Source organism: Microtus pennsylvanicus, chromosome 12, assembly GCF_037038515.1.
Source record: "Microtus pennsylvanicus isolate mMicPen1 chromosome 12, mMicPen1.hap1, whole genome shotgun sequence".
NCBI classification, from domain to species: Eukaryota; Metazoa; Chordata; class Mammalia; order Rodentia; family Cricetidae; genus Microtus; species Microtus pennsylvanicus.
The window spans coordinates 12,380,249-12,392,402 of NC_134590.1; the positions used below are offsets into that span (position 1 = coordinate 12,380,249).

General features: G+C 46.5%; 1 protein-coding gene across 9 annotated transcripts in view; it reads right to left on the reverse strand.

Moving 5' to 3' along the window:
• Window positions 1–876: 876 nt before the first annotated feature.
• Septin11 (septin 11) overlaps window positions 877–12,154 on the reverse strand; it is an 82,840-nt gene continuing 71,562 nt past the window's right edge. Inside the window, exons 8-11 of one of the 9 annotated variants that reach the window (XM_075943277.1) lie at window positions 11,620–11,752; window positions 9,253–9,440; window positions 3,728–3,792; window positions 877–1,292 (exon numbers count right to left, since the gene is read on the reverse strand). In XM_075943277.1, the coding sequence (XP_075799392.1) occupies window positions 3,771–3,792; window positions 9,253–9,440; window positions 11,620–11,752 (343 nt within the window). In that variant the 3' untranslated portion in view covers window positions 877–1,292; window positions 3,728–3,770. Of the gene's footprint in view, window positions 1,930–2,366; window positions 5,976–9,252; window positions 9,441–11,619; window positions 11,753–12,154 lie in introns of those variants that run through there. The other 8 variants (XM_075943273.1, XM_075943276.1, XM_075943274.1 and 5 more) reach the window with 8 other exon arrangements.

Sequence of the window (12,154 nt, forward strand, 5' to 3'; positions counted from 1 at the left end):
ATTGTTCACACTATGATCTGAAACAGAATGCTTTTTCAAAACAAACGATAGTATAAAATTGATATTAAGTGATTGAAAGAAGTTAAGAATTAGGCAAATTATACTTAGTGGTTTCAGCATGACCTCAGGTTTAACAGCAACAGTCTGGCATCAAAGTTGGTACCTACTCCCCTTCTAGTAGTCACAGCAGTGAAGTTTTGCCACTGTACACCTTGAAGGCACATTTGGGTCTCTTGCTAGCTCCAGTGGAACTGACTTTACGGTTAGGAATACTTTCTAGGAATGCAAGCTGCTTGCTAACAAACGCATCCAGTTGCTTTCCAGCAATCAGAATAAGTACTACCTTTCTTACGGAGGGGACCACTCCAAAGGATTCTGACCAAATGTAACTCACACTAGTGCCATGAGCTACCTCCTTTATAGGAGATGAAAATATTTTAAGATGAAAACAAGCAAAGCTATAGCAAGTAGTGAATTTGGAAGGTAACTTCATTCTTGACACTAGATAGGCCTTGACTTTTGTCTGAGAGGTGACTTAAGAGTGTCCTAGCCTTGAGCCTGACAGACAGGTCTGCACTGGAAATCACAAGCTCACTCAACTGACACAAGTGTTTCTGGGTGTGGGTGGGCTTTTTGCAGATAGTATAGGGGAAAAGTCATGTGAATCCCTCTGAAAAGACAGGAATTGAACCTTTGTTACCAATGAAGTTACATATACATTATGTATACATTAAGGGTGAAGGGATATATACATTATTTGGTGTTTGTGATTTCAAAAACAAAATAAAACAACAACAAAAAAAAAACAACCAAAACCATGGACAGGAGGTCAAATAGGGCTTCAGAACAAACAGAAAAGCAGGGACGGGCCAAAAGTTATTTTAAGATATCTTTAAATATAAATTGAGCCTCAGAGGCAGAAAAGTCATTTACCCAACACTGGCACAATTCAAATGTAATTAAGACTTGTAGATCAAAACTCTAGTAACAAAAAGGGGCATTTTTCAGATTGCATCTAAGATAAGAACATATTAAGCAGAATTTTGAGCCTTAAAATTAACAGTACTTCCCCTTGAAGTGAGCTTAAGACTGGCATAATTTTTGTTACCAAAACTAAGTTTGAATAACATACATAAAGCAGGACTGGCTAATTGGAATCCCCCACCCCCAAAACGAACAGAACTCCCTCTCCAGACAGTTTATATAAGGGGTGCAGGTAACAGTCAAATAAAAACGGCTGCTGAACTTAAAGGAAGATGCCCACTTCTTTCTCTCAAGAGGCAGATGGTCAGCTGAAAAGTAAGAACACCGTATCAATAGGACGTTCCAGAGGAAAACTGCAGCCACCTCTGCACATGCAATAGCAAATATTTATATATTTTCTTAATCCCACCCGAAACAACCCACAAAACTAACAGAAGGCAAGGGTTGTCCCGCTCTTGTGACCTGCTGATGGCTGAGGATCCTGAGAGGCTGGTGAGAGCTGCCCAGGGGATAGATGAGATGGGGGTACCAGGAGCTAAGAGTGCTCCACAGGTGTTGACCACCTCAAGTGGGCTACATGCTCTCTTCGGTCCATAAGGTCTTAGATCAGGAAGTTCAAGAAAATGGCAGCTAAGCAAGAGGATTCCAGCCCGAGTCCGAGTCAGGGCCCAAGTTCTCTAGTTCACTCTTTTAATGAATATTATTGTCACTATTTTTGGTAGTTGAAGTCACTTCGGTAGCCACTGAGGGTGGTGGTTTGTAAACAGACATTGACAAATACAAACAGCGGTGCAATATTTGACCCAGACTTTAAAGGACAGGAGGCGATGGCGGAAATGAGGTAACTCTTCCCAAACTCGTATGAGCAGGCAGCTCCTGCTCTTCTAATGCTGTCCATTAAGAGAGAGTAGGGCTTGGCAACGGGATGGCTACATAAAGAAGAAGCTACAGAGAGAAAAGAGAAAGGTTCAGATTCAAATTGATTCTTAAAGCCAAAAAAAAAAAAAGGCGCCTCTTTACAACCAGCTGTGAGGGTAGCAGTGTGTCAATTGAAGGGTCAGTGTCACTAAGCACGGCTGGGAGGGGTGGGTGGCAGTGTGGACACCGGACCAAGGGAGGGGAGGATGCCTCTGCTGGACACTGTGAGCCATGGATGCACTACAGGCAGGGACAGGAAGGACGAGTGTGGGGTTGAGGACGCCATAGGGCAAGTGTCTTGGAGAAGCGGGGCCAACCAGACAGCAGCACTGAAGTCCACCACACAAGGCAAGGAAGCAGGAGACAGTCCATCCCCATTTCTTTATGTGATGTGACAATCACGTGTGTGTACATAGGCATGTCAGGCAGGGACTGGAAAGAACTCACAAACGGGCACACAGAACAACGGTTGGGTAAAAATATATTTCCCCGCTTTAAGTCTTGGCACTAGTGATAAATGCATAGGTCACCTGTCGGCACACCACGTTCACAGACACTGGAGTTACTCAGCGGGCTGTTGAGCCAGCACTTTCATACTTGCAGGAACGATACGCTTCACATCAATACAATTATTTTAGTTCTTAAAAAAGACACGTGTCTAACATGCAGCTTACATACATGACAATTCTGCATTAACACTGAAAGAATACACAACAGTTTAGAAAACATTGGTTATCTCCAAACAGCAAAAACGACAATTCTACAACTACAGTTTAAGGCATTATCAGCATATTTTAAAATCAAGAAGTAGACAAAAGTTCTAATGCTGTTCACAGCTTAATTTTCAATTTATTTTCAAAAATTCCCTTCACACCTACTTACAAACTAGACTCTATAGGTCATAATTCAGGTAACAACTCCATAATAAGCGTCCTGTCAGCGGAACTAGGACTTTTGAAACCGGACACCTGACAAGTCCATACCCTTGTGAATGGCAAAGGCAAGGGATTCAAATGGACAGTTCCGGTAGGACCACACAGAGACAGCATGGTTTGGGGGAGGGGCTGAACACAGACTCGGTGGAACACTTAGGGTGTGGGGGTGTCAGGAAAGTGAGACAGCCAAGTCCACCCATCAGAGGCGCAGAGGATGGAGAGGAGGCAAGAGCTGTTGCTGGTGAGTAGAGGAGGAGAACAAGAAACCCGTGCCCAAAATCAAGTGGAATGGTCCCCCTAGCTGAGAGATGCCCTTTGAGACCAATTAATACAGAGCCCAAGCCGGGAAAATAGTCCTGACCTGCCACTGAATTCTGCTGCTGGCCATTCCGTCATACCCTGCAGCACGGGAGAGTTACAGGGAGCACAGATGCTCAGAAAGGAGCAAAAGATGCTCAGGGAGGTCAGCCAAAGCTGTCTGACAGAAAAATAAAAAAATAAAAACGAGTGGCCACTGTGCAGTTAGCACAAAGAAGAGACCATTAGGCTAAGGTCCAAACTGTAAGGGTATAGAAAGGCCGCAGAGACATTGTTTTCTGGACTTTTATCCAGTGGTTGGAAGGAGTTCCCTTCTCCCATTGACAGAATCCAAGGCCGACCACATGATGCTCTGCAGAACCAATACCCTGCCTACTTCCACTGAGGTCAAGAGGAAGCAAAAACTGTGGGGCAAAATAGAAACGTGGCCAGTATATAGATGTTTTCACTTAAGGAAAAAAAAATACTCAGACTGTACCTTCAGGACCCCTTCCAAAAGAAAAACTCAGCTGTCCCAATGGTTTTCCCTCATCTGAAACAGAAAGATCTCCGAGTCTTAGTCCTGTACTTACATGCAAAGGCGAAAGCATATCCAACTAGATTTGAGAGTATCGTTTATTCCGTGCAGAGCCAGGGACTACTGTGAAGAAAGGCACAGATACGGAGAGAAAAAGAGCAGCAGTAACAAAACTACGGGAGGCTGGGCGCGGCGGGAGGAAACAGTCTCAGAAGCAATATGGTTTTGTTTTTGTTTTTAACTTTCTTAGGATTCTCTTAGTTTTTTTATTCCCTGACTCTCCATAGGTTTCATTTTACTGTGAAAAAATTAAATGCCAAAAAAAGGAGAAAGAAATCCAATCAATAATCTTGGCATCAAAAAGTCAACTGGATGGTTTTTGAAATTTTGTTTTTTTGCTGAGCTTATCTTAAAAAGCTTTTAGGGATGTGAGAAATCAAATGCAAAGGGTTATTTTCTATTACAAGGCACAAAAAAACGGCTCACACAAGCAGTGGCTGGAGCAAGCATACAACACGAATACTCAAGCTCTTGTGTGGTGCGCAGCGAAGAAGCAAATGCAGCCACGGTTAGTGAGCATGCCATCAGTGCCTGCTGCTCCACAGCCAGCTAGAGAGATGGACGCAAAGCCAGGGTCTGCCTAGGGGCACCTCAATCAGTGAAGATGATGGCGGTGGCGGCTCCTCTGTGGCTTCTGTCCCAGCCTGGTCTGCACCCCAGTGAAGCCCATTTCCTTACCGTGCCTAAAGAAGCCTAAATCAGCTTATGAAAGACCACCGCTTTCTTATGACTGGGAAAGGAAGAAAGGAAGAACATGAAAACTTGGCTGGGACCAGACAGGGACTGGCTGGACAATTCTCTTTTTATCAGTGTGTGTCACAGCGTGAGATGCAGCGTGTTTTACCTGACTCGCATGAACTGCTGATGTCAGAGGAGAAATGTGGAGGCGAAGGACTGGGTTCATGAGAAACGTCAGGAGAGCAGGAAAAGCCAGGGGATCATGTTAGCATGGAGCAGCCAAGCAGAAGACAAGAGAGGAGAGGAGAGACAATGCGCTCTTCTCCCCCCCTCACACAGCAGGCAGATGGGGCGTGTCCTGGCACATGAGTTAGCGCTGCCCCGGGGGAGGCAGAGTGAGTTATGACCCCAAGAGACAGAGCAGGCAGAACTAGTCACAGTGAGGGGGCGAATGTGGAAAATTCCTTAGAGACAACTGGGTCTCAACACGAGTAAGGAGCTGAACTGAAGCTGAAGCTGACCGACAGCCTCACCATCCTCTACGCTGAGTAATGGTGCATTGGGCTCAGTCCCATCCTGCCTTAAACTGAGGACATCCTTTCCAATTTGTGCTACGGGGAATGCATTGGATAGCATCCTTTCTATTTGAAGTTTTTATGGCAGTTTTTTTCATTGCAGTTCATGAAAATTTCTATTAGAAGTAGCCAGCCTGCTTGCAGCGAATGCAGGTGTGTGGGGAAGGGTTGGGGAAGGGGATGGGGTATACCCCTCACTGTAAGTGGGGACCCAGTGTCCTCAGTGGAAGGTTCCTTAGCTAAGCAATACTTAATGAGCTGCTCTTTGGGATTTGGGCCTGTGAAAGCATCGGGGGCTCCCTGGTGGAGGTGAACATAGTCATGTTCCTAACACCGTTCCACAGTAGCTGGGCCAGGCTTTAGAATGGGCATTCAGATGTGGACTCCATCCCTAAGAGGGTCTGAGCAGACCACAAGCTCGCGCCAAATAACCAAGCAATTCAATGAAAGAGTCAGACAAGCCGAAAGCTGTCTATGATACCACTCAGCATTCTGCCTACTTTCCAGCCCACGCTGGGCTTGCGGCAAGTGTGAAGAAGAGCAATGAATTCAGGGGCTGCGCAAGCATGAGATGAATCATCAAGAAAATGCAAGTTGTTGTCATGGCTACTCAGGGTTTTAGTTCAGCTGCTGAGGCGGTGAGCTCTCACGTCAAACGTACAGGTAGTATTTTACCCCACTTTCCTTGGTCCAAAGTGACATACAAGTGACAGACATGCTTCCTGCTGCCACTTGGAACAGGCATACGAGGCAAATCATCGACTTTCCAGAAACCCAGTCCAGCCGCACGAGCATTTGCTGTTACCCCCTTGTTCTACGGTTTTCTATCACCCGACAACATTCAGCAAAATGAGCTAAGGGTTACTGGTGTGTGGGGAAGGGTGCAACACAAAATCAAACAGGGCACAGACGACAGAGATGCGCTATTACTGCCAAAGCAGGTGAATGCGGGAGCGTCCTTGGCTCGCCCGGATTTATGTGAAGCTTGCACTGCAAGTTAAAAAAAACAAAACAAAAAAGTTAGAGATGATAACAAATTAAACAAAAAGAAAATTAGGAGCGCCAGCACCAGCATTCATCGGTGGCGAATGCTCATGCAATGATTATGGGACGGACAGAAATCAAAAGGCAAAAAACTCGAGTAGGCTATTTGCCGGAAAAGCAAAGCAAACCTTGAATACTGAATAGAGAGCACGTGCTTGCGTCCCTTTTGCATGGAATTTCTATCCAGGGGTGACTTCCTGAAACCAAGGCACAGTCCAGTGCAAGGACCAACTGCTTGGTTTGTTTTCTCAAATAACACAAAACCACCCTCTGTGAGGAGTGGAGATCACACTAGGCTAAAAAGAAACTTCATCTTCCACTTCTGGGCTGAGGAAGGAGTCAGAGAATAAACAGACAATAGGCGTCTCTGCCAGGTGACCGGGAGAAGAGGCCTAAGGAGGCTTGCTACTGGTCTAGCTGGGCAGAGCTGAACAGGAACACGGTCTGAGCTACAGCAAGGCCAGGAGCTTTCCCCCCACTCCTAAGACCAAAGCAATACCAAACCTGGGATCTGCAAGGCTAATTGTAAGCAACTCCAAACATGCAACTTTGTTACTTAGCAAAAACCCAAACCAATTAAAAAAAAAAAAGTGCAGAGACGGCTGTGGAGAGTGCAGTCGGTGCATGCCAGTATAAAATGAAGACTCAGTTTTCTCTGGGGTCAGATGCATCTCAACCAGCGAACGCCTCCTGGCAACCATGTAGATCATTTTCAGGAGAGCAAGGGGGACACTGTCTCCTCAGGCAGTCCTACCATAGCAGGGCAGCCCCGAATGAGGAAAAGTGGCTTGGTGGCCAGAGATGGCAGAAGGTGGGGTCCCACTAAGGCAGAGCCAGGGTTAGTTCTACTTTGGAATCTTAGGAAATGCTGTATGCCCTCATGCCACCTACTTACCCATGCTCAAAAAGGGAGTATGTTGTTAGAATAGAAAAAAAATTAAAGAGTTTAAAATTATTAGAAAGTGAATTAAGATTGGCAATGGGCACACAGAGGATGGGGGCGTGCGCAGCAGTTGGGGGAGCAGCACCCTTCTGAAGCTTTCTGCTCAGCACAGCCAGCTCCTAAGAGCAACGGGGTGACACCCACACCGGCTGCGCGGATGGCCAGGAGGAAGAACCTTCCTCTTCCAGCTCAAAGCGCTGCTCTGGTTGCCCCAGTTACTGTCTCTCTGCGGTCCTCTCTAGCCAAAGCCTTCCCACTGTCAGCAACAATTATCAGGGGTATTTTTGAATTCAGGCCTCCACTCAGCCTTTGCTTTCATTATACAAGCGGGAGTATGGGAAGTGACACACAAAATACATGCCACTGCCAGGCACTGAGCCTGGTGGTTATTGTGACCCGAGTCTAACACCATTGATAATAAATGAGAATATATAAATAAATCTAAAATAGATTTTTAACACAGGTTTCATATAAACTTTAAAAGCATTATACATTGGTAAAGCCTAGGGCGGGAAGGAAAGAAGCCAGCATGGTCCAGAGCCCAAAATGTCCATTTCTAGATGGAGGTACGATAATCATCAGTTCTTAGAATTTTTATTGCTAAAAGGCACATCTAGGATACATGAAATATCCTCTTTAACACTGCTGGTCTTTTATAATAAACATTTCTAGTTTAGAACTTGTACCTCCGCCCCTTTAATGCTTCAGGGTAAGAAAGCAGACCCTTGGGCTTCCTAAGATCTGAGTGAGCAGATCCCCTCCCCCGCACACCTGTAATTTTTTTTTTTCAGATAAAGGCTTTGGATCAGGGTTCAATACCAAATGGCTTTGCCTCTGGCTTGCTAGCTGGGGATGCCACTCACTGTGTAAGGATGCCACTATCAGTATTAGAAGCTTTTCCAACACACAGCAACAAAGCGTTGTATTGAACTAGATTATCGAGGCAGGGTTTCTCTGATTTGGCCCACAGTTTGGGCTGCTGAACCCCTTTGATGAGTTGGATCTATACCAACCCCAATTAAAACCATACGTTATCTACACGGACTACTCCTGTTATTGCTTTGTGCGGCTTCCCGCTCCTTTGTTCGCTGGAACATTTCCTACTGCCTCAGAGCTTGCAAACGCAATGTGTGCAGAGCATGACTTACTAGCCTTCCAATATGTCACCAGAGTGCTGCAAGGGCTACAGGCACACCACAGATCCTCAGGGGTAAGCCTGCTGTGCACGAGCCAGGACTAGGTGGCGACAGAACTGGGCTGGTTTGCCTGCCTCTCGATCAGGACTGTGCAGACTCAGTCAAAGAAGGAAGCCTTTGCTCGCACCAGCACCACCATTTGCGCTGTTTTCTCCCAGCACCTTAGCATTTAAGGATGAAGAATGAGAACCCCGAAGCGGGCTCCAGGGTTGCCTGGACGGCCGCACTAGCCCAGCAGGTTCTCGAGAGGAGCGTGGCATCCCAGGGCTGGTAATGGGGCCGTGGAAAAGTGGTCCTTCCGTAGCACCTTACTTGTCAAACCCACAGCTACTGTCCGAGCACCACCCACCCCCTCTGCTCTTGAAGGCGACTCAATGGACAGCTTCAAATCACAGAAGTCTAAGGAAGTGCACCTCTTCGCTGATCTGACAGCTCTTCTGGGGTGCCATCGGAAGTGACCACACAAGAGCAGCAACTGGCCCTTTGGTACTTGAAATCAAGACTGTGCTGAAACTGCTCCCGTGTGGGATCCAGGAGTGGCATGAGGCTTGCTAGGGGCTCTGCTAAATGGGCGGGCAATTTTGGTTGAGTTACACAATAAAATAGTCGTCCAGCTTGTTGAATTTAGGAGAAAAAAAAAAAACAAAAAATAAACAGCGCCCACTAGCTGCACTTGGGAATAACATCCAGTAGCCGTTCCCCATCCTGTCTAACAGAGCGGGGAACCACGTGAGCAACCGTGAGCTTTAGAACACTCCTTTACCAAGGGTCATGAGAAGCCCTCCAGAGGCACTAAGAGAAGCCCGCCCATCTTCTCTGAGTCTCCTAGAGTTGGCACTGAAGCTGCTACAAGAGGCACAGGCTACTCCAGTCCTGACTGCGCGATCACCACAGTGACGTTCATAAGTTAATCAATCTCTTGTACCCTCTAAAAACCTCTGTCATCTTCCCTGCACTGTAGAGAAAAATACTTGCTTTTATTTTTCTGGCCACAGACCGGTTTCCAGTCTGTAAGTAGGAAAGGTGGACATGCAAGAGGAAGAGATTGTTAGCGGTCCCCAGGAGGCGGGCGACACCTGCTTACTTTTTCTTATCCTTGTCCTTCTTGGTTTGCTGGGCCCCAGACTGTTGGGCCTGGGACTGCAGGAGCTGAGCCGCTGCCTTCTTCTTCTGGAAGTTGCTCACCTCCTCCTCGAGCTCCTTCTTCTTGTCTTCCACCTTTTTCTTCTCCTCTTGGTGTGTCCGCTTCAGGAGGTCAAACTTCTCATGAAGCTGAGAGGGAGAAAGGAAAATGGGCTCGGCGAAAGGAACAGAAACCTGAGTGGTACAGGCTGTGTGGGTACGTGCAAAATCAGTGTGTAAAATCAGGGTGCCGTCAATGGCTGTACTTACTTAATGGTGGTTTGGATAAAAATGTACCCCCATAGGCTTAGTCATTAGGATGTTTGAATGCTTAGTCATTAGGATGTTTGAATGCTTAGTCACTAGGGAGTGGCACTACTTGGAAAGGATTAGGAGGTGTGGCCTTGTTGAAGGAATGTCGGAGGGGGCTTCCAGTCCTTGCAGCATTCTCTTCCTGCAGACCCTGATCTCAAACTCTCAGCTACATCATCAGAACCACGTCTGCCTGCATGCTGCCAGGCTTCCCACTCTGATGATAATGGACTAAATTTCTGAAACTGCACACCAGGCCCAATTAAATGCTTTCTTACATAAGAGTTGCTGGGGTCATGGTGTCTCTTCACAGAGACAGAAGAGGAACTAAGACAAGAGGAAGAATCTGGGTGGCTTCTGGAGGAGCAAGACAGGCCACCGAGCCCTGAGCATCTGCCATTTGAGCTCCTTGGGGCTAAGCACCTCTTCGAGACTTTCTATGATAATATGATACTTGTTTCATTTCTTCTTATTATTTTTGGTATTTTGAGACAAAGTCTCTCTGTGTAGCCCTGGTGATCACGGACCTTACTATGGAGACCAGGCTGGCCTCAAACTCACAGAGATTTGTCTGCCTCTGCCTCCTGAGTGCCGGGACTAACAGCATACACTACTATACTCAAAAATGAAGTACATTATTTGTGAAAACATAAAGATGACCAGCAAGGTGACTTAGTGGCTAAAGGCTTGCTGCCAAGCCTGCCCTGAGTCTGATCTCTGGATCCTCCATGGCAGGAGAAAGCTAATTCCTTCAAGTTGTCTTCAGACCCACCCCCTCACACACACAATTTTAGATAATGTAGGGTTTTTTTGTTTGTTTTTGTTTTTAAAAAGCATGAAAAGGGTAAAAATTAACCATAGTTCTAATAACAAAGTCACTCTTATGACAAAGGTGGATTCTTGTTTGGGGGCCTTTATGAACACATATAAAATATTTAGAGATTCCACAGTGTTCATACATATTTATTGCCCCTTCTCTTTTCATACATATGCACACGTATATATTTTAGCTATACACACACTAACTGTTTAAATAAGAAATCACAATCACAGGCTGGGGCAGAGCCCAGTGGGAGAAGGTGTACCACACAAGTGTGAGGCTCTGTCTTCATCTTCAGAACCAAACAATAAAAATAACAGAAACGAAGCCAATAGGTTACCAGTCTCAAATTCAGCCCATCACTCAGTTTTCCTTTCTCTGCAGCAAAACCATTTTAAGCACTTAGCTACTTAATGACCTCTGAGCTTCACTAGCTTCTCAAAAAAGATTTATTTATTTTCAGGTGTGTGTGTGTGTTTTGCCTGCGTCTATGTCTGTGCACCGCTTGCATGCCTGGTGCCTACAGAGATGAGAAGACAGCTTTAGATCCCCTGGAACTAGAGTCACAGACGGTTGTGAGCCACCATGTGGGTGCTAGGGATTGAAGCCCTGTCCGCAGGAGAGAGCAGTCAGTGCCCTCACCCACTGGGTCATCTCTGCACTTCACTAGTCTTCAAAAACAAGATGCAAACATTATTTCAAAGACTACTGAGCCATAGGGAAGAGCTGTGGCAAAAATTCATATCAACAATGAGGTTTCCCTGGGTGGGGACCCAGGTAGAGTCGGAGGGTGCCATAGCAGGGAATGTGCTGGAATAGAAGCCGTGGGTAGGAGCTTGGGGCGCGGTAATGCAAAGCTCCTCTCCTGCTTAGTTAGCTGAACCCCAAATATCACATCTTAAGACTTATAAACTGAGGAACTCAGGAGCTGAAAAAACCACGTGATCAGGGGTAGAGACTTCAGAACTGGCTTTAGCCTTGGCGACTGTAAAAATCACTCAACTTCATGGCTCTCAGTTTGCCATCTGCTAGCAGGGGCGAGAATATCTGGCCGGCATCCCTTGCCTGGTGGGGAAGCTGCTCTTGAGATAAAGGGGAAGGAGAAGGCACCGTGCACCAGTGTGAAGCACCATTAATTACAAGTGCTGAGAGAAAGCCTGCCTCTGGCTTCAGGCTCCGGGAGGACGTGCAGCTCACCTCTTTCTCAGCCTCCTTCAGTTCCGCCTCTTTCTCCTTCACTCTCATCACAAACATCTGCCTCATCTCCTCCTCCTTCTTCTGCAGCTCTCCCAGGAACTCGTTCCTTTTTGCTTCATACGTCTCCTGAAGACTACGAAAAACCCACAAACCAAGACGGGGCATGAGACACCATCATACATTTCAGTGCACAGTGTCATTTACACACTAAAGTGCGAGCGAAATGGGCTTTCTTCCTCTTTATGCTGAGACAAATACGTCCAAAAGCACAGTGCAGTGCCCAAGGCCTGCAGCTACCCCGCCAGGTCCACAGAGTTCTGCAAGATGGCGGACCTAGTATCCTGGGTGAAATGGCAGAGCTCATGTACCACAAAGAAACAGGAGTTCCTGTGCAAATGGCACTCCCTTCTCTCCTTAGCAGTTTATCTAGGACAGCTGGATAGTAACAGAACCTGCAGGTGGCGTCTACCTTTAACGCAGACTGAATTCACACCGAGGGCAACTCTACTGCAGACTAGACGGCGGCCATGGGTAC